Source organism: Microtus ochrogaster, chromosome 18 (assembly GCF_000317375.1).
Source record: "Microtus ochrogaster isolate Prairie Vole_2 chromosome 18, MicOch1.0, whole genome shotgun sequence".
NCBI lineage: Eukaryota > Metazoa > Chordata > Mammalia > Rodentia > Cricetidae > Microtus > Microtus ochrogaster.
The window spans coordinates 34,186,520-34,212,934 of NC_022020.1; the positions used below are offsets into that span (position 1 = coordinate 34,186,520).

Sequence of the window (26,415 nt, forward strand, 5' to 3'; positions counted from 1 at the left end):
TAATAGAAATAGGTTAATTCAAGATGTAAGAGTTAGCTACAAATATGCATGAGCTAACTGGCCAAACACTGTTTTAATTAATAATTTCTGTGTGATTACTTCAGGTCTGGGTGGCCAGGAAAAGAATAAGCAGCCTCTGCCCACACATCTAAGTCACAGATCTTTTAACACTAGCTACCAGAAAAATAAACAGAAATTACTGCCTACTGGCCAAGAAAACAGACTTGTTAACTGGGTTCATTTCTGTAATACCAGCACTGGAAAAAGAAAACAGATTCATTAAAAAAACTAACTCAAACATCTTGCATTAGTAAAACTCTCTTCACCAACATTAGAGAATTTTTACGAATAATCATTCCATTTTCAGTTTTGGTATTATGTCAAATCTTGGGTACCTCTCACTCACCACAGCATAGAAAATAAGTACATCCTAACAGTACTAACAAAACCATTTGTCATCAATCGTTAAAAGGGACTCATGAGGAAAACCAATTCAATTCACATAGTAATGTAAACCTATAATTTAATGAGAAAATCTTCTTTAATGGCCCTTTTATGATAAACATAAAATAAAATAACATGATACTCAGGAACCAATTATTCCTCTTAACTCCCAAAGGCCAAACTCCAACAAAACATGGCACTGTGAGGTAGGGGATCTCACTTACATCTTGTTGTTCTAAATCTTAAAAATAAGATACCCTTTTCCTTTTAAGTTTGGTAAGATTTTTCTTTTAGTATTTGTGGCGATGATGTTAACACACAGACAGGACTAAATATGAATGCTCAAAAAGAGATATATACTTATCAGTAATATGGTACATTGACATTCCAAAGGGGAAAAGTTATGACAATGGAGTCTAATTTATACTCATGAGTTTAGAATTATGACCAACTTTCTAGGTCAATTAAAATCTTGTATTAGATCACTTAAGACATAGGGAAAGGAACTTAGATTTTATCACTTGAAACAGAAATACAGAAAACTTACCATCATTGTAAGCCTATCACTGCACACGCTTCTAATACAATAAAGATAAGAACAAGCTTAAAAGTAGTCCTTTGTGCTTTTCACTAGCCTTCCTATAGTATTTGCCAGAAAAAAAAAAACCATTGCAACAAACTGTATACAAGTCATCTTATTTACATAGCAGAGCATTAATAAATGGTGTAATTCTAATTGGCTATAAATTATCAAGTAGGCAGTTTTTCCAAAAAAGTAATCCCGGAATCCACTATAATATATTTCCAGGTAACACCCATTAAGAATTAAGAGTTAATAAGAGCATACTTAAGTTTGGTGCAAATTTAATTTTATTAAACCTTACAATGCTGTGGTGTATCGTTTTTTCACTGTGTGACAATTTATTGGCTGGCATCTGATACAGTACTTCTTTGAAAAGATACACAATGGGAACCAACAAGAGGGAAAGAAACTAGTTGTTTAGTGACACACAAGAGGGAAAAAGGAAAAGAAAAAGGATGACAATTCAAGTTTCCTTAGTATCTAACTTCAAAGTGGTTCAAGTTCCAAGTAACGGTGCCACTGTATAGGGTGTAGAAACACTATTCCTCACCCATTTCCTGCTGGGAACTCCTTACAGGGATTAACACCTGTGCATTCAGCTGAGGGGTTCTGCTAGGCAACTGGAAAAAAAATTCCAAATATAAACAATTTCTCAAATTATAGTAAGTGAGTTCGGTTCTTTTTTAAAGATAACTAATTGTTTCTTTGCAAATGAGCAATCACTTAACTTCAAAATCATAAAGGGCACCAAGTTATCTTGCTGACTGGGGCTTATGCTTGTCAGACCTCGGGATAAGAAAAAATGACATTATTAAACCTGTGATCTATTTGCCTTTGGAAAGGAAACTGGTATTGGAATAAAATAACCATTTCTCTTATTAAAATGATCAAAATTATAGAACATCTGAAATTCAGAGGCATTTCTGGAGAAACATTGAGATTTACATATTAATACCAGCCAATACTACCACATTACAGTGCCCTTTTAGTTTGATTCAAATGAATACAATTAGATCACTTCTTCACCATGGACAAAGCCAAACCTTCAAACTTAAGAATTGTGTATTTTATTCAGTCTCATGATTTTCTGATGAAGGCCCTAACAGTTATCTGAGGTTACACTCCTGAACCAACTATTTAAAAATAAAATCCTGGCTAATTTTGAGTTGCTTTTTCAAGGGCTCCCACTGGCATTTCTGGAGTGGACAAATAGAAAGGGAAAAGCCACCCCTTGACTGCAATACAGCACTGCAGCTTTCAGGATTGAAGACCAGTTCCAAGGTATCTGCTCTTCCTTAAGGGAGCCACTCTGAGATACCCTGATTTCATACGGGGTTATGAGATGCAAGTCAGATGAGCCTTGCTCTAAAAACATGTAAGCCAGACTCTTCTGGGCAAAGGGGAAGGCAGGTATTAAATCCCTTACGGTCAAATTGTCATCTTCTACCCCAAAAGTAAGATCAACCAATGATGACTCACCAAAATGGCCAAGCTTTCCTGTCTTTAAAAAAGAAAAAGAGAGTTCAAGCATACCAAAGTTAGAGGCAGACGATTTCAAAATAGTTTGATATTTCTAATATCTGTCTAAATGACATATTATTCTTATATATAGCAGCTCAAATATTTTATCAGACTTGCCCCACAATAAATAAAACACAGTAAAAACGTCTTCATCAAAGGATTAAAAAAGAGCCCACTGATAAGTAATTCATCTTTCCAACAGTAAAATTTAAATAAAAATGTAGTAAAATGAATTGAGATACTTTTTAAAGAATTAAACCTCAATTGCTTAATGAAAACATCTAATGTTCTTTATTTACTACTCTTCATTACAAATTTTTATTAAATAAAGATGAATGTGATCGCAATGACAATTCTTTAAATAACATTACATCAACCCTCAGGATAAAATGTCATCCTCTAAATCCAAGTGATCCAGATCATGAAGTTCACAGGCAAACTGATTTTTTTTCCCTAGAATCAATAAGGAGCATTTAATTCAGAATAATTTTTTTTTACTACAGCTGCAGGGCAATGTACCATTGTGAATTCTACTGAGTACGGTAAAGTGCTGAGTGATTACCTGAATGTTTTGATTTTCACTTATCTTTCCTTAAGTCAAAAGAGCCCTTTCTGTGGCATTAACAAATCTATGATAGGAAAAAATAACAATAATAAGAGGGAGAGGGAGAAAGAACTGAGGAGAGAGGAAGTGGCAAGGAGGGAAAGGAAAGATGGGGAGGAGGCGCTTTTATTAAGGGTACAGAAATCACTGTGCAATCTTTGTTTAATAGGGTGACAAATAATTGAGATCAAAGTAATTCATGCACGTTATCTTTAAAAGATATACATAAACTTGAAGAAAGAAAGAACACTGTTATTGACCTTTGATACTATGGCAGTAAATTGCATACTAAAATACCGTAATTACCTGAAACGCCTAGGTCTGGCTTGGCAAGCATCATGCCACTGACATGCTTTAGCCTCTTTGTAACTAAAGGTGGTCTGCAGTTCAACGACTGAATAGCTCAATGGGACTCATTAAGCTGTGTGATAAACTCTGAAGTTAAATTGAAGCAGATTCTCTATACCTAGTCACACCATCAGCACAAGCAGGACAACGCTGGAGCAGTAGGAAAGGCAGGTCACTTTAGAAAGGTCTTCCTAAGATGACAGACCTAAATTTCAACTGGGTTAATGAGTTGTAATAGATTTGTTTCCCAAATTTAGCATACAAAAACTTTCTGTAGATTGAAGAAAGAAACCTCAGATGTGAAGAAACAAAGCAAAACAAAACAAAACATAAAATTAAAAAAAAAAAAAGTTTGAGCTCAAACAGCTTACCGGCAATTCTAGAAACTGACATGCTCTAAGAGTATTTTTGTGAAATAAACTTTGTAACTTAAGAAAACAGTGTTTTGAGTTGAAGTTGACCAACTGCTGCATAGAGAATATGCCAACACACAACAGTCCAGTTTAAGCCGGTGCATAGAGAAGATAAAGCACTTATGGTCTGCAAATGGTGAACAAGTCCATAAGGTTTATGACCTAGCAGGATCCAAAGGTTCAGGGAACATGTAGCAGAAATGGTTAGGCGAAAAAAAGTGGAAACAGGCAAAACTTGAAGACAAAAGAAGTGGGAGCCCAAGAGGATGACTTTCAACTGCATAAAATTCACAAACTAGTAAAGTATTAAGACATCACTGAAAACAGTTAACTCTGTCTCTACCACCCAACAGCAAACAAAACCAGAATGGCCTTTGGCAGACAATTTTAGAAATTTGAATATGATATCACATTTCTCAATAATTCACAAACAATATATTATACGGTATATTTATATTAAATACTGGGAAACCAATCCTGCAAATTTGATGCTTACAATGCGTTAGCCAATGAGAGCACAATGATATCAAGCTAAATGGATGCTGGTGTTATCACAACAGTGCTCATTTATGAAACAACTGTTACCAACTCGTGCTTTAGCAGTGCTGAAGTATTGTTCCAATTATCATCTATGAAGTGAAACAAAGGTCTCTAGCTTTTCTGGGATATGCCCTTTATAATATATTCTATGATTCACAATGACACGAGCAGCGAGACACTGCAAGGTGGTATGATTTATGGGCTGGATCAGATTTTTAGCTATCTCCTTCTCGTCCAGTAAGTCACTAGCAGTTTGTTTGTGTAAGTTTGTGGCATCAAAATGTGCACCTGATTTAATAAGGAGATTCATGATGTCTGGATGGTTGTTCAGAGCAGCGATATGCAGGGGACTGTTGTCATCAGAGTCCCTGACGTTCACATCAGCACCACATTCTATCAGTATCGCAGTAACTTGCAGAGATGGAAACTTACAGACAGGATACCGCCCTACACATGTAGTATTCTTGTCCACAGCCAGATGCAGAGGGCTGAAGTTATTCTTTCCTCTTGGATGCAGTTTAAGAAACCTGTAGATAGTCTGCTTTTTGAAATGGTCCTGTTCTAGAGTACAAGGAACTTTTTCTAGTAAGCAAATTAAATGCAAAATGATGGAAAGAGCCTTATTCAACTGCAATGGGTCAGCTGGACACTGAGTTTGTTTGATAGCTCGCTCAATTTCAAGGACGCTTTTGCACAATATGCCCATGAGATCATCAAATGTAACTGTGGTACCAAGCAAGCCTTTAGCCCTGTCCTGTAGCATAAAGGAAAATAGTTCCGCAAAAGACAGTAAGCTGCTGGCAGTCATTGGGCTTAAAGGGTCCAAATTGCTCTGCTGCATATCCAAAGCATACTTCCATAGGTTGATGCATCGCTTAAAATTTCCAGAGTCGGCATAGACAGCGCCCCGGTATCTGATGTAGTAAGAGGTATCAGGATGGGAAGGACCGAGAATACGTTCTCTAATTAACAGTGCTTGCATTCTCATCTCATCAGGATCAGCAATGAGACCTTCTAACTCTTCTGCACTGTTTACCTCCTTGGCATAATCATAAGCCATTATTAGTGTCTGTGGAACTGGTTTACTGATTATATTAGTCCTATCACTGTACCTCATGTTCATTGCCTTTTTCCAGTATTTCAAAGCCCCAAGTAAATCTCTCTTTTTATCGACAAATGTAGCTCCCAGAAGCTCTAGGGCATTGATACGCTCTGTCTTGCTGGTCTGGGCATGGTGTGTAAGAAAATCCACAATATTGGTGTGACCAGTCACACTTGCTGAGAGAAGAGGAGTCATTCCATAGCCATCTTTTTCCATCTTGGCACAATACATAAGCAGCATCTTCATGATGTCCAAGCTTCCAGACTCTGCACAATCATGCAATGCTGTATTGCCTTAAAGAGAAGGGAAAAAAACACACTGTGAACAACCAGGCTATAATGCAACCTGAAAAGAAAGCACAGGCAATGCCAATCAGCCACAAGTAGGATCTATTACAATCACAGAGGAGAAAATGATTACCTCCAGCACCTAACATTAGTGTCTGATACACAGCAGGAGCAGAAGAAAATACTCATGAAACTTCTTAAATAACTCAACTAAGATGAATATGAAAAGGAAAACAAAACAACAAGACACCCAGATAAAGTCAACAGATAATGTTCCTTAATCAATGGCCCCTTGGCACTTCTCATTCATATTCAAATAAAAGTGATATTCTCTGAACAAAAATGGATGAAATAAAATGAAGTCAATTGTAGCTTTGCAGACAAGTCAGATCTCTGGGTCAGTTTCCCCATTTATAAATGGAAAATCTTGTCTTTAGGAGCTACTTCATTTTTATAGTGGGCTTTTTTTTTTTCCTAAACAACTGAGTTAACTGTTAAAGTCAAAATTTGTTACAAAGAATTCTTAAAAACATTGCTCTCATAGGAAAAACAAGTCCGCTAAAATCTGAAAAATATGAAAGAAAAACTTTCAAAGAAGATAAATAAAACCCTTTCATAATGGGTTATTTCCTGTTACAATTTAATTTTTTAAACATTCTTTTTAGATGTACTAAACATTCTAACACTATCACATCACCCTAAACATGAATTAAAACTGACAAAAGACACTAACATATTACTAACAGACTATAGAAATAGTATGATATAAACATCAGATATATCTAAGGGTAACAATAACCATTTGACCATTGATCAGAAGTGAAGCCGGCATGCAGATTTTCGGTATGTACATATACAATGTTTGTAGCAAGTGTCTGCAGCACATCACTCTGAGCATATTTATGACCCACCTTCTAGTTCATGAATTTTCTAGTCTGCTAGGAGTAATCCACTTTAAAAAGCCATCCACTGAATTTTTTTAGTTCTACAGTATCTTTGGTTTTTTGTAGTTTTCAGATTTCCTTGAATATCCAATTTTTTAAAAAAAATCTCTGTGAATATGTTAAACCTCATATAGAAATTTGTGTCAGTAACTATATTCATGATTGTTTCATAGGCTTTTTTTTTGTTTTGTTTTGTTTTCTTCAAGATAGGGTTTCTCTGTGTAGCTTTGGAACCTGCCCTGGAACTAGCTCTAGCTCTTGTAGACCAGGTTGGCCCTGAACTCACAGATATCCACCTGCCTCTGTGAATGCTGAATTAAAGGTGTGTGCCACCACCACCCAGCTCCCTGGACTTTTTCTTCAGCTCTTCTGTTTGTATGTTGTTTTCTCCTCTGTGATGATTTGAGGGGACTGGGGAAATGCTCAGTTGGTAAACTGCTTCCCCTGCAAGCAAGGAAATGACCTTGATCCCTAGAACCTGAGTAAAGAATGCTGGGTATGGTGGCACTCACTTGCAAACCCAGCACCAGGGAGGGAGTAGGCCAGTCAGTCAGTCAGACCAGCCTACTTAACACCTTCAAAGCTGTGGAGAGACCCTGTCTCCAAAATTAATACAGGTGGAGGGCACCTGTATTAAGGTTCAATAAAGGGATGTGGGGGAGGGGGGTCAAAGAGAAAAGCATTAAACCACAAAAGGCTTTCCACTCATTCTCTGCTAGAAAGTAACAAGATAAACAGCAAAGTTTCACTAGGAACATAGCTGAGACACTGAATCACAGTGAAAACCCCTAACAGAAAAGAACTGCCAAATTGTAATTCTAGATTCACGTCATAGATAAATAAAAATAACACACATTATCAGATAAAAAACATTTATTACTAAGAAAAGCCTAAATATCTTGGATTTTCTTTTTTTAGCAGAAGGAACAGTACATGGGAGCCAGGAGACATGGGCACAGATACACAAAAAGGGAAAATTTGTGGGTATAAATCTTTAAATTTCACTACTAAAATAGTGCCTACAGTAACGACATGTAGCAGACCAATGATGGACAGAGGCTGGGGCCTGAAAAAAAGGATTAACTACAAAGGGAAAAGAAGTTGACTTTCTGTTCTTACATTTCTATGCCAGTGTTGTAATAGGAGCGGCGGGGCTGCATCCCCAGCACCCCAGCCGCCTGCCTAGCTTATGCCCCGAAATAATTACACGGACACTGTATTCTTTTAAACACTGCTTGGCCCATTATATCTAGCCTCTTCTCGGCTAACTCTCGCACCTGGACTAGCCCATTTCCAATCATGTGTGTAGCACCCCAAGGTGCGCTTACCGGGAAGATTCTAGCTTACGTCCATCCTGGATTGGAGCTGAATCATGTCTGCCTGGGAGAGGGGAGCCCCCCATGGCGTCTCTGCTCCAGAGAGCAGAGCTGTCCAGTCTGAGCTCACTTCCTCTTCCTCCCAGCATTCTGTTCTGTTTACTCCTCCCACCTATGTTTTAACCTATCAGGGCCAAGCAGTTTCTTTATTGCTTAACCAATGAAATCAACAGATTGATATATGACACTCCCACATCAATGCCAGTACCAATACCTGCCAAAAATTGAAAATACTTCTAGAAGATACAGGCTATTAAATGGAAATCTCTAGCAAGGTGGTACCCCTCTTTATGAGTTACTGGCAAAGGAGGTTACGGAGGGTCCCCAAACAATACAGGCTACTGCCATTGCACTAGGCTGCCCACAATAACTAGACAGAAAGATCCTATTGTGTAGTAATGAGGAGCGGCGGTGGTGTTCCATAGCCCAGCTAGCTTAGCCCGGGGAAATAATTATACAGAAACTGTATTCACTGAAATACTGCCTGGCCCATTAGCTCTAGCCTCTTATTGGCTAACTCTCACATCTTGATTAACCCATTTCCATTAATGTGTATTGCCACTTGACTGTGGTTTACCAGCATGAGTCTGACCAGGGTCGGTCTCAAGCAGGAGAATCATAGCATCTGCCACACTTCCTTCTTCCCAGCATTCTGTTCTGTCTACTCAGCCCACCTAAGGGCTGCCCTGTCAAAAGGCCAAGGCAGTCTCTTTATTCAACCAATGAAAACAACACACAAAAAGAAGAACCTCCTACACCACTATTGCTGAAGACAGCACACTTTACTGTAGAACATAGAGAAACCTAGCTGGAACCGACTGGAAAACTTTCTCCCTGACAGCTACGCCTTTTGAGTGCCAGAAAGCTCTACAAAGCCTGCTGGAAGAGAAAAGTCATTGATGGACTTACTCAGCAGCGCACCTTGCATGTCACAACACTGACTTGCCAGGCGAATGTACACACTGGCACAGTGGCATGGCTGTTATGGGGCTAACCAACTGCTATCTGATTAGATATGAGACCTGCTCTTCAAGAGGGAGTTATGCCAGATCCTGCAAAGCTAGTCAAAAGCCCAGGCTCAGACGGTCATATGGCTGGGGGAACCCACTACTGCTTCACTAAAATACTGTCAAACTGCCTTCTAAAAATTCACGTTCATACGCACAGATTAATGCTGCCCTCAATTATGGCCAGGAAAGCGTCTCTGCAGCAGTCAGTAGTTAATGCAGGAAACAACCACTGGTCAAAGCTCTGAGAATAATGACTATTTACTATGAGAATAAATGACTATTTATTGAGTGTTCAGTCCTAAGTGAGAAATCTATACCCCCACAAGGTTCAGGAGACATCTGAACCAGAGGAAGTGTCGCAAACACTGATTTCTAGACATGGCCATTGCAGTCATGAACTTGCTGCCATTAGGATTACTTGTACAAAACCAATCCAACCAAACATTCCAGCAGGCAACACTAATGAGATTCAGTAGGTTATGGGGAGAGGGAAGAAGAGAGGAAGGAAGAGGGGACATGAAAGGACCAGGGAGACATGTTAGAGGCCGCCCAAGAATTAGGAGAGATAGGATTAAGATACATTGTATAAAAAGACTAAAATTTGGAAATGGGAAAAAAAACCACAGTGTCACTCTTATAATAATATGAATTTATTTTTTAATTTATGACTTCATTCCTAGTTAATGAAACCTTTTATCCTGTTTTACAAAAATTTCTCTGCTTTTAAAAAAATTAATCAAAGCCAGAATAGTGGCTTATGCCTTTAATTCTATCTAGCACTCTGGAAGAAAAGGCAGGTGATCTCTGTAAATTTGAGGTCAGCCTGATCTACACAGTAAGTTCTAGGACAGCCAGAGCTACACAGTGCCTGGTCTCAAAAAAGAAAAAAGAAGCCGGGCAATGGTGGCGCACGCCTTTAATCCCAGCACTTGGGAGGCAGAGGCAGGTGGATCTCTGGGATTTCGAGGCCAGCCTGGTCTACAAGAGCTAGTTCCAGGACAGGCTCCAAAACCACAGAGAAACCCTGTCTCGAAAAAAACAAAAAAAAAAAAAAAAAGAAAGAAAAAAGAAGAAAAGAAAAGACATCTACTTCAGACGGAGATGAGTCTATGTATAAACTCTTTATAATATGATAGACAATTATTTGTTATACTTACTACCAGTCATTTAAGTGTTAAATTTACTACTAAATGTTTTGTAAAACATTACTATTCTATCCAAATTTAAACATCAAATCATTATATTCTTTCTAGTCGCCCGTGTTAAATTACATGCCAAAGACCATACTTTTGACAGCTATCATCACTGATTTTAAGCAATATATGCCAATTACTACATATCTGACTCAAGAATTTCCCATGTTTTATAGCTCTTAAAACACCCACACAACACAAAGATTATAGTTCCAAAAGACTTAGCAGGGTTACCTTATGTCTTCTACTTTCAAAGTAAGAAACAATGAAAAATAGAATGCAATGTTTAAACAAAAATGCTATCAAGCATCATAAATCAAAATAAAGGTTATTTGGGGGCTGACAATGACTCAGCAGTTAAGAGCACATGTTCTTTTTCCAGGGGGCCCAAGTTCAATTCCTAGCACCCACACGACAGCTCACAACTGTCTATAATTCTAGTTCCAGGGGACCCAATACCTTCACACAAATACATATGCAATCAAAACATGAATGCACATAAGATAAAAATGAAAATCTTAAAAATGGTTTAAAATAAAGGTATTTGACATTGAAATGTCATAAATTTAAAGAAAAAAAAAGAAATGCTCTTTGTATTACACAATTTTCAATGCCTGAGCAAATTCATTTGAAGAAAAACAATTCCCTTCACCAAATACATAATGGAAACTTGTATAATTTCTCAAAAGGCACCTCTATTAAGTGGGCATCCTTTTAAATTTCAAGCTGGTTGGTTATGGCATATGAAACATTAACTCGCAGACTTTCTGTAGAAAGTTAATAGGATATGACTGATCTTCAGCTATGTAGCTTCAAAAACAGCAAAGAGAATTTAGAAGGATAGTAGCCATATTCAGTGGATGCTTCCAAAGATATTCAGAACAGCAACCTACCGGGTGCTCAGGTGTTAAAACATGGTAAAATTCCTTTAAAAAGCACTTGGAGGGAACATTTTCACTGATATAAATGTTAAAGATTCCTGCAATTAATTAATAGCAAACACAAGAGTCTGTACCAAGCAATGGAGTCAATATGTTCCTCAAAGTCAGTAACCCAAAATACACCAGATTTTTCGAGACAGGGTTTCTCCTTAGTATTTTTTTTTTTTTTTGGTTCCTGTCCTGGAACTAGCTCTTGCAGACCAGGCTGGCCTCGAACTCACAGAGATCCGCCTGCCTCTGCCTCCCGAGTGCTGGGATTAAAGATGTGCGCCACCACTGCATGGCTACCAGGACTGTTTTTGAGCCTCAAGAATTATCTATCTTCAGCCCACATGAATAGAATGCAATGTTTAAACATAAATGCTACTAAGCAACCTAAATCAAAAACAAAGAGAGTAAAAGATATAGAAGTGTATGTCCCACTATGCCCTGCTATTTAATCTAAATTTAAAAGTCAAAGTAAGAAAATAGTATATATTACAATTAAGTCACAATTTTCATCTTTAGTAAAGTTCTTAAGCCATAAACAGTATCAGTAAACCCTACTATGCCCTGCTATTTAATCTAAATTTAAAAGTCAAAGTAAGAAAATAGTATATATTACAATTAAGTCACAATTTTCATCTTTAGTAAAGTTCTTAAGCCATAAACAGTATCAGTAAACCCTACAGCTTTATGTGGTGACATGTATACTGTGGTATGTGTGTGCCCACAAACATACATACTAACACCAAATAAAAATGTAATAGGCAACTATCTCTTTTAAGTCAGATATTATGCAAATGATCTACAATGGAAAATTTTAAATCTGTAAAGTAACTCAAATTGTTATAAACAATACCATCAAAAATGAAAAACAATCCATAGAATGGGAAAAAATTGTAAATATATATCTGATAAAAGACTTGTATACCAAAAACAAAAACAACTCTTTTTTAGGCAGGACTTCTCTGTGTAGCCTTAGCAATCCTGGAACTCACTTTGTAAACCAGACTGGCCTTGATTTCACTGAGATCCGCCTGCCTCTGTCTCCCAAGTGCTAAGATTAAAGGCATATGCCACCAGGTCCAGCTATATAAACAATTCTTAAAGCTAAGTAATACAAAAAAGCTAAATAGCTCAATTATAAAGCACACAAAGCTAAATGAAGACACTAAGATACAGAAATGGCAAATAAATACAAGTAAGCATATGAATAGATACTAAACATTATTGGCCATGAGAAAATATGAACCAAAATCCCAATCCTAGGATGGGTATACATAGAAAGAACAAGTGCTGGTGACTGCAGAAACATTAGGCCCCTCCTATATTCTGAGGAATATAAACTATGCAACTGCTCTGAAAAAAAGCCTGTTACATCCTCAAAAGTTAAACAGTGACGACTGTAACCCTATTCTACTCCTAGCAAGACATACATTTGAGAGAAATGGAAATAATACACTCACGGAATTTTTATACAAACGGCATTACTTATAATGCTGAACAATAAAACAATCAAGTACTCATCAATTGCTAAATGGGTAAAAGTGGTAGTATCTATATCCGTGGTCCTCTATCTTCCTAATACTGAGATAGTTTCTCATGTTGTGGTGATCCCCAACATAAAATTATTTTGTTGCTACTACATAACTGTAATTTAACTTATGTTATAAAGCGTAATGTAAATATCTGTTTTCTGTGATCATAGGTAACCCCTTTGAAGCATTGCTCAACCCAGAGGAATTGTGAACACTGATCTATACAAAGGCATTATTATTTGATAATAAAAACTAAACTGACATGCTACAATTGAATAAACTCAGAACACATTATGCTAAGTGAAAGAAGCAAGTCATGAGAGACCATACGTTCCGCCTGTACTTATACAAGTCTAAAACAGGAGGATTTACAGGGACAGAAAGAAACTTAGTAATCACTAGAGAGAAGTTAATGAAGTAGACAAATAGGGACTTTGGGGCATGAAAGCCTGCAGTGCTAGCTACTTTACTCATTAAACACAGTAAAAAGAAAAACCCACTGTATTGTATGCTTTAAATGAGTGGATGGTATGTGAACTGGATCTCAATAAAGTCATTTGAAAATTCAGTAACAATCAAAACACTCATTTTTTCTGGTAAAACAGGTTTGACCGAGAGAAACAAAGACCATACTGTAGAATATATGTCTGAAAATACACAAAAATAATTCATTTTTCTTCTTCAGCTTACTATGGTGACCAATGACTCATTCTTCCTCGACTTTGTACCTGGGCCTAGTTTAGAAGTGATCCAGACAGGAGTGGGGGTGGAGCACATGCACAAAAAGGCAGATCCCTTTCTGCACTGAAGGAGCTGAGAAATGCAGAAGTGAGTTAGAAGAGGAAAGGAGTACTGGAAGGTCCTGCCGGTTCTCTTCCCCCGTGTATATTATATATCATGGGAGACACTAAGGGGCAGGAAAGAATAAAAATAATTTATGACTGGTGCAGGACAATGCGGTATTCTGTTAGTCATGTTTTAAATAGACGAGATTGGCCAGTAGGCAGGCAGGAAGTACAGGCAGGGCAATGAGAACAGGAGTATTCTGGGAAGGAGAAAGCCCATTCCTCTGTAGTCCTGTCCAGACACCGAAGAAGCAGAATATGACCTGCCCCGATGAAAAAAGTACTGAGCCATGTGGCTAACATAGATAAGAATAATGGGCTAATATAATTACAAGAGTTAATAAGAAGCCTGAGCTAATGAGCCAAGCAGTGTTTTAATGAATACAGTTTCTGTGTGATTATTTCAGGGCTAAGCTAGCCAGTTGTCCAGGGCAAAAAGCAAGTCCTCATGTTACAAATGACAAACTGCTATGACTGTTGTGTGCCCTCCATTAAGTGTTTGCACGAGGCACTAAACAGAAACATACAGAAACTCAGTAACACAAGCCAATGAACTCACAACAAGAGTAAATACTTTACTGTTTCTATCTGCCAAAGCAGGATGCAGGATGGATGAAAAAACTACTACAGCCGGGCGGTGGTGGCGCACGCCTGTAATCCCAGCACTCGGGAGGCAGAGGCAGGCGGATCTCTGTGAGTTCGAGGCCAGCCTGGTCTACAAAGGGAGTTCCAGGACAGGCTCTAAACCTACAGAGAAACCCTGTCTCGGAAAAAACAACAACAACAACAACAACAACAACAACAAAGATAAAAAAGAAAAAACTACTACAGAAGATTTGATATGAAGTAGTTTTCAAGACTAAACTCTCTGGAGCTTAGGGATGAGAACAGAAACCAGCTCCCATCTGTAAAACAGCTCATTTGAAGGCTGAAAACACCAATGTTACATCCAGACTTCACTTAAGCTGTTCTAATTCATGGGCTCTTATGTAACTACAATTCTTCCCAAAGGGAAGGGAAAGGTGGAAGAAGAGAGATGTTTTGGACGGATACACTCACAGTGCCTTCTGAAATTGGAAATTCCCTTTCCACCTCTCTTCTATCACACATTGTCTTAGTACATCAAAGGCACAAATCTCTAAAATATCAAGAAATCTTAAATTTTATTTTAAGCAAAAAGGTTTAACAAACCATTGAAAATCTGATTGAAAAGAACACCATGAGGGGACCACACATCTAAAAGCTAATACATAAAACTTGGGAGTTAATGGGGGGGGGGGGGAGGCAACAACTAGAAAATGCAGACAAATCCCATACTGCTCACTCTCACTCACCTTAGTTTAATTCTGTGAGAATTCAAAGTTTAAAGTTTCATCTCCAGAGAAAGCTAACCACAAAGATATTTCTCATAAACTAAATTTACACATCTTCTACAGCTAACCTGCAAGGAGTATGTCAAGTCTTCCAAGGATACATAGAGATAAGAGAACAAAGGAAAAGCAAGTTGGAATCAACTTGAACATCTGCATTAAAAATGTTAATGAGTTCAACTAGTAAATTATTGAACTATTACTAAACCCAATTAAAACCAGACAGCAGAGCAGAATGAAGGTTTAAGTCCTTCTGTTCTGTAAGTAGGTGTGCTGAAGATAACCAATGGCTGATAAATGTCCTCGAGCTCAAAAGAACAGAGACCGGCTTTCAACAGTGCTCAAGTACACTAAAATAACTATCTACCACAATGACAAGCCTTACCCCTCGTCTATTATCTTCAACAATTTTTAATTTATAAAAGAGCTTTTCCTAGTTAAGATTCCTATACACTTAAGTGTACAAAAAGTATTCTTCCCATAGTTTCAAAACACAGTCCAGGCAATCCTCAAACTTAGGATCCTCCCAACTTAGCCTCAAAAGTGCTAGGATTACAGATGTGCAACAAACACCACACAGCTAGAGCTTTAAATACAATGATCAAATGACTAAGTCCCTGATGCATGGATCTACATCCACACTAAAGTGCTTCTTACTGTGGGACAGAAAGGAACAATGCCTTGGGTTTGCTTCCAACTATTTAGAGGCGATGAAAGAACACACACACACACACACACACACACACACACACACACACATATATACATACATATACACACATAAATTTGCTGGGATTAAAGGCATATGGCACCTCTGCCCAGAAAAAAATGCATTTTTTAAAAATAAAATATGAGAAATGTGGATATATTTGCTAAAGCAAGATGACTGGTACACTGTAGTTTGACATATTCTCTTCATCTGTGTTTAAATGATATACTAAAGAACCAAAGATAAAAACCTGCTCAAATTAAGTCTCATAAATCTTTTAAACACAATTATCTGTCACATAGCTGAACAGATTTTTCTTCTTTTCTCAACCCCTACCAAGTCTACCTACACTACTGATTTCTGTATAACCTTTTTAATTTATGGACCTATCCCCCAATGAAAGACTATAAAACACAGGGCTTGTCTGCCACCAAACCTTTCCTCTCTTAATCCAACTTAGCCATTTAGCAAGCCTACTTACCAATACTCTGGACCAGATTCTTTTCCTAATATACAAGATAAAAATATGATGTCTCCAGCCTCAAGGACTCACAGTGTACCCGAAAGCTTTTAAAATTCTAGTTCTTTCTCCGTTGGAAACATTTTGCTGGGTTACTGTTTTTGTCAACATGACACAGGACAAAAATTTTCTAGGAAAAGGACTTAAATCATTTGTGAAAATATCTCCATCAAATTGCCTGAAAGCAAGTCTATATAGAATATTTTCTTGATAATGATTGATGTTGAAGGACTGAGCCCACTGTGCCACCCCTGGGCAATAGATCCTGGGTGGTATAGGAAAGCAAGCCGAACAAGCTATGGAGAGCAATCCAGTAGGCAGGTTCTCCCACATTTCTTCAGTTCCTGACATGATGTCCCTTCATTATGATTACAGCAGAGACACATTAGCTAATATAAACCCTTTCCTCCCTAAACTACTTTTGATTACCACAACAATGAAAAGCAATCTAATGAAGAGTTATTCAGCTGGAGAAATGGCTCAGCTGTTCAAGGCTAGGCTCAAGACCAAAAATATAATGAAAAGCAATCTTCTACAATACAACTGCATGACGCCCCACCCGTCCCCCTCCCCAGTTTTTTCGAGACAGGGTTTCTTCACTATGTAGTCCTTCCTGGCTGTGAGTCTGGGATTCAAGGCATGCACCACCACACCCAGCTCAAAATTAAATTTCTTTACCTGAATTTATTGCTCTTTTTATATTCTAACCTGGGTGCCTTTTGGTCCTTATGCTTATACCTACCTACATCCCAATTACAGGATTCTAGTGGCATTTTTCTCAATATGCACCTCCATATCATTTCCTAAGCCTGAAAAATTATCAAAGCCTTTCAACACATCTCAATCCAACATTATTTCAAGGGAAATTTATTTTTAAAATTCTCTTACAAACTATACTCATATTTTAGGATTTTAAAAAGAATTGTGCATATGTATCTATGTCTAAGAGGTGTTTGCAGGTACTTGCAGAGACCAGAAGACTATATCAGATCTTCTGGAGCTGGAGCGGTTGTGACCTGCCCAAGATGGATGGGTGCTGAGATTAAAATTTAGGTTCTCTGAAAAGAGCAAAATCACTCTGAACTAGTGATCTATCTTATCTCTCTATTTCCTTACACGATATCTTTCTCCAAAAAGCACTTGTAGTCAGTGCACACTCATTTTTAGCAGTTATATCTCAGAGCCTCCACATGCCACAATAATTGCCTTATTAGCAACTTACTTCATCACCTTGACTGTCTAAAATGACTGACCCATGAGTGAAGATCTGACGTCTTCTATGCCCAATCTCCAACTGAACCTACAGAGCCTAATCCAACACTCTGACCTGCTAAATTCCCAACAGTGTGGATATAAAAACAGACATGAAGGGCTTGAGTAACTTCATTTGAGAGCTGCAAAAGCAAAACTCCAAGCATAAATAAAAAAATCTCAAATGAAACAGTAGCAAAAGAAGCTAAAGATGACCATAAATGTAAAGTGCTAAGTGACAGTTCTGGAGATTAATATAACCTCTTCAGATTTGGAGGTCATTGGTTTTAAACCAACTTGTCTCAAAAATCAATTGTTACTGGAGGGATGGATGGCTCAGTGGCTAAGAGCACTGGCTGCTCTTCCAGAGAACCCAAGTTCAATTACCAGCATCCACATGGCAGTTCTCCAGTTCCAGGGACCCTCACACAGAAAAATGTGTACATAAAGTAGAAATAAATAAATACTTTTAAAAATCAACTGTAATAGAGCTAGAGAGATGGCTTGGTGGTAAGGATCTGCATTTGGGTCCCAGAACCCACGTGACAACTCAAAGCTGTCTGTCTAGTCCCACAGGGATCTAACACTCCCTTTCTGGTCTCCACAGGCACTGCATAAACATGAGGTAGACATGCATGCAGACAAAAGACCCATATGCATAAGATAAAAATAGAGATTAAAAATGGTTTAGATCAATTGTTTTGTTAAAGTAGAAAGATACTCCTGAATATTTGAAATATTTTCTCCCCTTATGGAATGCTATGGGAAAAGAAGGAACGACTGCCCCTTAGGTAGTGTGCTGTTGGGGATAAAGATTTTCCCATTCATCTCATAGTATCTGCTTATGAAGCTGTCTCCGAGATCAAACCTTAAAGGCTGGGAATCAAGAACAGGGATCTTGTCTTAGTCATCTTTGGACAGCCTAGGTCTAACAGCCCATTGGCATACTAACGGACTTAGTCATCTTTGGACAGCCTAGGTCTAAGAGCCCATTGGCATACTAAGGGACTTAGGTACCCTCTCAACTAATGAATGAATTCCACCTTCTGTTTAAATACATTCAAAAACTGCCAATAGTCTGTTAAAAAAGTAATGGAAAAGCTTAAGTAATAGTCAACTGTCAACTACTTGTTAAAAAGGAAAGGAAAGGACTCACATGCATTTTAAAGTAAGACCAAGCATAACCTCTTGGTATTTATCTTTGGTATTTATCTTTTTCCCAAATACTTTCCAATGGACGACACATAGTATGTTCTAAGAAACTGGACTGAAGATGGAGCTCAGAAGTAGAGCCCTTGCCTAGCATGCATGAGACCCTGGGTTCCCCACTACCACTAAAAAGAAAAACTGCTCCATTCTGCACCTAGTCTTATCAGCATTTTTCACTTTGAAAGTAGAGCTAAAAACTGGGAGAAAAATCCTTCTTCACTGCTAAATCAGCTATGATACTCTTCCAACCCTGATCAGTTTTAAGTAGTTCCTTCTTTTTGATAATCAATGACTTCCCTTCCCTCATGTCCTCATCCAATAATCTCAGCATCAGTCAAACAACAATTATCAAAGAATCAAAGATGCAAGATCAGAGTACAGGAGGATAAGCGTGTGTATATATTAGAATCTGTTACCAACATCCATAAAGAATCATAGTCTCGTTAGGCAGTGGTGGTGCATGCCTTTATTCCCAGCACTCATGAGGCAGAGGCAGGTAGATCTCTGTGAGTTCAATGCCAACCTCGTCTACAAAGCAAGTTCAGAAAAGGAACCAAATTTAAACCCCCACCCCCAAAAAAGAATTATGGCCCAAAAGTGGCTTCACAAAAAAGTTTAATACACAAAATAATAAAATCTTCTATCTGTGTGTGTATTTAAAATACAAGGTATCTGAAATAATATTTGGTAAAACTCTTTCCTTACTTGTCTTATTTTGGGGCGGGGATATAGCCCTGGCTGTCCTGGAACTCACTCTGTAGACCAGGCTGGCCTTAAACTCAAGAGATCCACCTGCCTCTTCCTCCTGAGTGTTGGGATTGAAGGTGTGAACCACCATTGCTTGGCCCTACTTGTCTTCTTAAAAAGAATGTTGATAACCAAGAAAATGACTCAGACTTAGCTTATCACTTGGAAAGAAGTGCTCACAGATCCTCACACACAATGGTGGTGAGAAAGGGGCTGTTGGCTTTGGAGCCTGTCCTGGAACTAGCTCTTGTAGACCAGGCTGGTCTCGAACTCACAGAGATCCGCCTGCCTCTGCCTCCCGAGTGCTGGGATTAAGGCGGGCTGTTCCTTTTCTATCTACAGAGATATCTATACCAAATTTAGAAACTATAATATAAGTAGTATAGTACTCATCTCTCTACTGACGTAAGAACTTAAAACACACCCCAATCAGACTTTAACCTCTGGCTCTATCAGTAATATAGGCATTATTCAACTGATAAATAAAAAGTCCTAAACAAAGGAACAAAACATCAAAAAAGCCTCACCAAGAGGTCATATATTTTAGCCATCCCCCTTTTTGTTTTAATTACCTTGAAAAAAAAAAAAGCTCAGTATTTTAACTCAACAATCTACCTGTAAAGACAATCAGGAACAAACAAGAAAACATACTGAAAAATGCTTACAAAAATTATTAAAAATTTTAATCAGTGTAAAGCTCCATTAGAAGAGTATGCAGTTCTTTTTTTACTTTTTTAAATATTTTGAGTTTTTAAGACAGGGTTTCTCTGTGTAGCCTTGGCTGTCCTGGAACTAGCCATGTTGACCAGGCTGGCCTGAAACTCAGTGATCTGCCTGCCTGCCTTTGCCTCTCAAGTGCTGGGATTAAAGGTGTTCACCACCATTGCTAGGCAAGTATGCAGTTCTTAAAACAAAATTACTTTGGGATTTCATCTTATACCCATCAGAATGGCTAAGGTCAATAACAAGTGATAGCTCACATTGGTGAGGATGCAGGAAGGGGAACACTCATCCCTTGCTAGTGGAAGGACAGCCATGATGGGAATAAGTGTGGTGGTTTCTCAGGAAGATGGGATATCCATCTATCTGTACCACTTTGGGGCCCATACCCAAAGGATGCTTCATCCTACCACAGAGACTGTTGCTCAACCATGTTTATTGCTGCTCTATTCATAATAGACAGAAATTGGAAACAATTTAGATGTCCCTCAATGGGATGAAGAATGGATAAAAAATGTGGCACATTTACACAATGGGAGTTTATTATTCAACCATTAAAATGAATGAAACTATGAAATTCGCAGGATAGAACAAGAAAAAAAAATCATTTATTTTTCACAACAGAGGTTCTCGTGAACCTGTCCTGGAACTAGCTCTTGTAGACCTGGCTGGTCTTGAACTAACAGAGGTCCGCCTGCCTCTGCTTCCCAAGTGCTGGGATTAAAGGCACGAGCCAGCACCCACCCCCCCAGAAAAAAAATCATTCTTAGTGAGATAACCCAGACACAGACAGACAAATATGGTATGTGTTCACTTATATGTGCATACTAGCTGATAAATCAATGATAACCGAACTACTAGCCATAGAACCACAGAAGTCAGGGAGAGTAAGGGACTAGGGGGAACCATTAAATCTATTAAGAAAGGGAATAAACAGCTATGTATGGATGGGTGGGCTGGAACAGGAGGACCAAGTGGGGAAGGGAAAGAAGATGGGGGAATATGGGAAGAGACAGCTAAAATTAAGGGCCATTTGAGGAGTAGTATGGAAACCTAATACAGTAGAAGTTTCCTAAAATATATACATCAATGAAGGCAAGCTAAATGAAATGGCCAAATAATGGGAAGACAGCCCCAAAGAACAAGTCCTTGTCACCAAATGAAGCTTCCAGTACTGGGATCGGGTTACATCTGAGTTGTTGGTCAGAGTGGATCCCATGGGAAGTCCCAAACAACCAAGGTTGCAGCCAAAAGTGTATGTTGCTCTCCACAAAGCTATTATGGCAAGGCCCCATTGCTGAAGACAACACCTACACAATTCATTAGACATGGAGAAGTCAGCTGGTACCTGTAAAGAACCTTCACCCCTACATTCTAGCATCTTTGGTACCAGAAGATACTATATGCACTCCACCAAAAGAGTAACATAAATACCAAGCCAGACACTAACAGTTTGATCTAAAATGGTGCCCTGCCAACAAGATACGCTACTGCAATGGTGGCACAAAGCTTGTGAATGTAACCAACCAATATCTGATTTGACTTAAGGTCAGGTCCATGAGATTGAACCCATACCCAACACTTCTTGGGTGACCATGAACCTGAGACTAGACAGACCTAAGGAAAAAAACAAATACTCCTGCCTCTGACTCCTAATAATATTCTGCTATACTCATAGATTAGTACCTTGCGCAGCCATCATCAGAGAAGCTTCCACCTGCAGTAGATGGGAAGAAATACAGAAACCCACAGCCAAACAATATGCAGAGTGAGAGACCTTGGAACACTCAGCTCTAAATGAAATGTCTCCACCAAATCTTTCCCCTCAAGGATCAAGGAACCTCAGGAGTGAGGAGGCAGAAAGAGTGTAAGAGCCAGAGGTGATGGAGTACAAGCAAGGAAACAAGGCCCAATAAATCAGCATGACTGACACATATTAACTCAGAGACTGAGGCAGCATGCACAGGTCTACACCAGGTCCTCTGCATATATACCATGACTTTCAGGTTAGTGTTTTTGCGGGATTCCAAGTGGGTCTCTGTTTCTAGTGCCTTATCTCAGGCTCTTTTTCTTCTATTTGTTTGTTTCTGTCCAATTCCAATGCGTTAGTTTTATCGTAGTATATCATTATTCCTACAGAAACCTGTTTTCTACTGAGAGACAGAAAAGGAATTGATCTGGATGGGAGAGGAAGGTGGGGGAAGAATTGGGAGGAGCAGAGGGAAGGAAACCATAATCAGTGTGGGAGAAAAAAAATCTAACTTCAATAAAAGGAAAAAAAATTTAAAAGTTAAAACACCAAAGCTACTATATGTCCTGCAGTATCAACTATCCCAACGAGATTGAATTATTTTATAAAAATGAACAAGTATGTACTAAAAGAAATGAGTGCTTCGTTCTTGAAATCACAGAGCTATGGTTAAGAATTTAAAAATAGGGCTGGAGCCCGGCGGTGGTGGCGCACGCCTTTAATCCCAGCACTGGGAGGCAGAGGCAGGCGGATCTCTGTGAGTTCGAGACCAGCCTGGTCTACAGAGCTAGTTCCAGGACAGGCTCCAAAGCCACAGAGAAACCCTGTCTCGAAAAACCAAAAATAAATAAATAAATAAATAAAATAAAAATAGGGCTGGAGCGATGGCTCAGAGGTTAAGAGCATTGCCTGCTCTTCCAAAGGTCCTGAGTTCAATTCCCAGCAACCACAGGGTGGCTCACAACCATCTGTAATGAGGTCTGGTGCCCTCTTCTGACCTGCAGTCATAAACACAGACAGAATATTGTATACATAATAAATAAATATTTTTTAAAAAAGAATTTAAAAATAACGTACTAATAAAAAAACAGGTTATAGAACAAGACAGAAAATAAAACCACACACATCTGTATGTATAAAAAATATAAAATTATAAAAAAAAAATTTAGAAGTATCATTGGAAAGATTGTCTCAGCACCAGGATTTTTTTTTAAGGAGTTTTACATCTGCTCTGAAAAACTTAAAAGCAAAACAAAACAAAATAAAAAAATACCTCAATGGCCTTGTATCATTTTTATAAGAAAACAAAAAAGCTACTGTCATAAACATGCTCTCAGTAGCACAGGGCCCCACCTCGTGTCTTGCCTTCTACCACAGCACATACATTGCTTCATACTATAGTTATTCTCACAGAAGTGTGCTAATACAGTTTCTTCAAGAATATTCACAGCAGGGTTGTTTATCCCAGCACAGTCCTAGCTCAATTAATGATAAATGTTCAATGAAAAATTGTATAAAACAAGAATGAGTCAGCCATGTTTGCTGAAACTGAACGACATAACCTAGGATTAAGATTCATTCACTTGTGTGCACAGACACAAACACCAACAGCAAAAGTAAAGCAAGGAGGGAGGGGTGCACCATCTATCTCTAGAAGAAACAAACCATAAATGATTGCAGGCTTCTATATAAGTCTGGAATGCAGGGGTGGCAAGACATTTTTCACTGTAAACAATGCAAGCCAATTTATGATGTTTGAAAAATTCTTCGCCTGATTTTTGCTACTTTTAAATCTTAACAGCTTTTTAAAATTCGGTAGAGAATCATTTTACTGTGTTGCGCAGATTTACTTAAGATCTTCAGGCTATCAAAATTGTTCTGAGAAAATCTGTTAAAGGTTTGAAGAATTTCTAACCTATCACTGTCTTTAGTTTCATACAATAGTGAAGGTTACCCTCATCTGTAAACCTAAACTCTTCCTGACGAAGGTCCCTAAATTTTTCCCAACAAACCCACAATGGTTTAACCTAATCCCTGTTTAGCTTGTCTAGCCCTGAGCAGGACTTTAGAATCCATTTTCTATCTTGCTATACTAAATACATGTTCTACATAAAAGGATTTCTGTTGGCCCCAAGTAAGTGAAAGGGGGGAAACAGATATCCCCTTTCAGATTTAATCCTTGCAAGGCAGCGTGCGTGGCCTAGCCTTCTATGAAAGAGTAACAAATAGATGCCTACCTAGAATAAACAAGATGGTGACTCACTACTCCAAAGTGATTCTAAAAATAAAAAAAGTTCATAACAATGTATTGCATTTCACTCTATTTCCAAATGGATCAAATTATAAGGCAGGAAGATTAAGCTCATCTGCCACTGATATGCTCTGTAACTATAGGGACAAGAGAGAAAAAACGCTGTTTAATATAGTATCTGGGATGGTTTACCACATCTGTTTAATGCACTATCAAGTAACAGAGTCAAGGAAATATTGCAAGGGTTACCAAATAAACACAGATCTGACAATGCAGGCCTACTCAGCATCGATGCTAAAAACTGCTATCAAACTTCCTGAAAACAGGAGGCAGTCACTTAAAAAAAAAAAAGCTGAACTCACCTTTAACACTTTTTCTATTAACATCTGCCCCCTTTTCAAGTAAATACTGAGCGATCTCTTTGTGCCCTTTGTAGCAGGAAATCATCAAGCATGTATGCCCATGTCGGTTGGACACTTCCAAATCGGCTTTGTGTTCTACAAGGTACTTCACTATTTCCAAGTGGCCATCAAAGCAAGCAGCTCGAAGAGGAGTTGAATTGGTTAGAGTCGTGTTGTTGACGGACGCTCCATGATTTAACAAAGACTGGACAACCTTCAGATGTCCTGCTGCAGACGCGGCCCATAAAGGGGGAGCCCCCTCGATGGTTTCCCCGTCGAAATTGACAGAGCCCCCGACTTCGATGGAAGCGCTGCACTGCTCTAGAAGGAACTCCACCATGTCGAGGTGCCCATACCTAGCAGCCATCAAGAGTGGTGTGGCCCCATTTGTTTTTTCGGAGATCAAGGAGGAAACCTCCTCTTTGGATTTGCTTGCCAGCAACTTGGTGAGGAGCCGGAGTTTGCCATCACGCGCTGCGTTGAACACGGCTGTCTTTAGATCCATTTATGTCCAGTCGGGAGGCTGAGCTTTATTTATCCTTCAAAGCAAAGCTCCAGTTTAACTCTCCACGTAGGCAAGTTACAGGAGCCAAAGTTCAATGTTAGTCACCGCGCCCCAGAACGGATATAAAACCACCGAAGAGTGTGTTCAGTCCGATCGCATTCCAACATCGGAGGAGCCGAGCACCAAACTAGAGAATTAAAAAGGAAAAAAAAGGGAAGGAAGGAAGAAAAAGTAGCAGTTTTAGGATTGTCTATCAAGTAGAGGAAAACACACACAAACACACACACACACACACAATCTGGGTTTCCCTATTTTCTAATCTTGGAAAAAGAAACAGGGGAAAGGCCGTACTTTAGGAACGATTCTCCTCCTCCCCTCCGAGGAGCTGCTATCGGAAGATACAAAAGGGTTCACACGGAGACCAGACTGTTGCGGTGGGAGGCAGTTTCTCCCCGTGTGCGGAAAATCAAACACTACAGGCGACCGGAGTCCTCGTGTCCGGCTCTAACCAGCCCAGCTTTGTTCTGGTTAGGCTTTGCACACGCCCAGCGAGTAACCGAAAGAAGCCAGAGACGCGGCAGGTTCAGAAATGTTTCTTTTTGCATCTGCAGAGAACCCACAAGGGCGAGAGGCTGGAAGGCCTCATGGTGGCCAGGATGGCTTTCGACGAGGAACAAAAAGGTCAGACGCACCAACCCGCGGCCCGCTTAAGCTAAAACCTCGCCGGAAAGGCTTTCTTCCCTTCAAACTACGCGAGGCGCTCAGGAAACCCGGCGGCCGCCTTCCAGCCTTTAACTTCGGCCGCCGCCGGCTGCTCCGAGGCCGGGATCGCCCTGTCACCTTCGCCCCCACCCCTCCAGCCGCCCGCCGCCCCGGGCCCCGCGGCCCAAACGACCCCGCCGGCGGCCTTCCGCCCCGACATCCTCCTCCCGCCCAGGCCTTCCCTGCCAGGCCCCAGGCCGCAGCCCCCACTACCTGCCCCGGGGGCTGGTCGTCCCGCCGTCCGCTGCTCCGGCTCCGACCGCCCCTTCAAATGGAAACCGTTGTCCCCGTCGCCCAGGCTGCCCCGCTCCGCCTGCGGTCGCACAGCTCCTCCATGCCCCGCGCCCCACAGGAATGAATCCGGCCGCGCTGCTCGCTCCGCCCCGCCCCGCGGAGCTGTCTGCACCCGCCCTCCCAGGCCGTTCGGGCTGCAGCGGCTGCCGCGGCCGATGGTGTAATGGGCTGCAGGCCCGGGGGCCGGACAAGCTAGTGCACTGCTTCACATTACTGACGCCGCCGCCGCGCCATTGGGTTGAGGGAGGGCGGCGG

General features: G+C 39.6%; 1 protein-coding gene across 1 annotated transcript; it reads right to left on the reverse strand.

The window, feature by feature from the left end:
- Fem1c (fem-1 homolog C) lies at positions 1 to 26,399 on the reverse strand. The gene is made up of 3 exons (XM_005356072.2): positions 26,080 to 26,399; positions 24,561 to 25,291; positions 1 to 5,848 (listed from the first exon to the last, which is right to left on the reverse strand). The coding sequence occupies exons 2-3, from the start codon at positions 25,102 to 25,104 to the stop codon at positions 4,539 to 4,541; spliced, it is 1,854 nt and encodes a 617-aa protein (XP_005356129.1). The 5' UTR covers positions 25,105 to 25,291; positions 26,080 to 26,399; the 3' UTR covers positions 1 to 4,538.
- Positions 26,400 to 26,415: the final 16 nt, after the last annotated feature.

Bases quoted from the DNA above. Each gene is read 5' to 3' on its own strand.
- Fem1c (XM_005356072.2), bottom strand. From the start codon at position 25,104: ATGGATCTAAAGACAGCCGTGTTCAACGCAGCGCGTGATGGCAAACTC. The intron at 5,849-24,560 runs GTGAGTTCAGCT...CTTCTCTTTAAG, and splicing joins TAATAGAAAAAGTGTTAAAG to GCAATACAGCATTGCATGAT.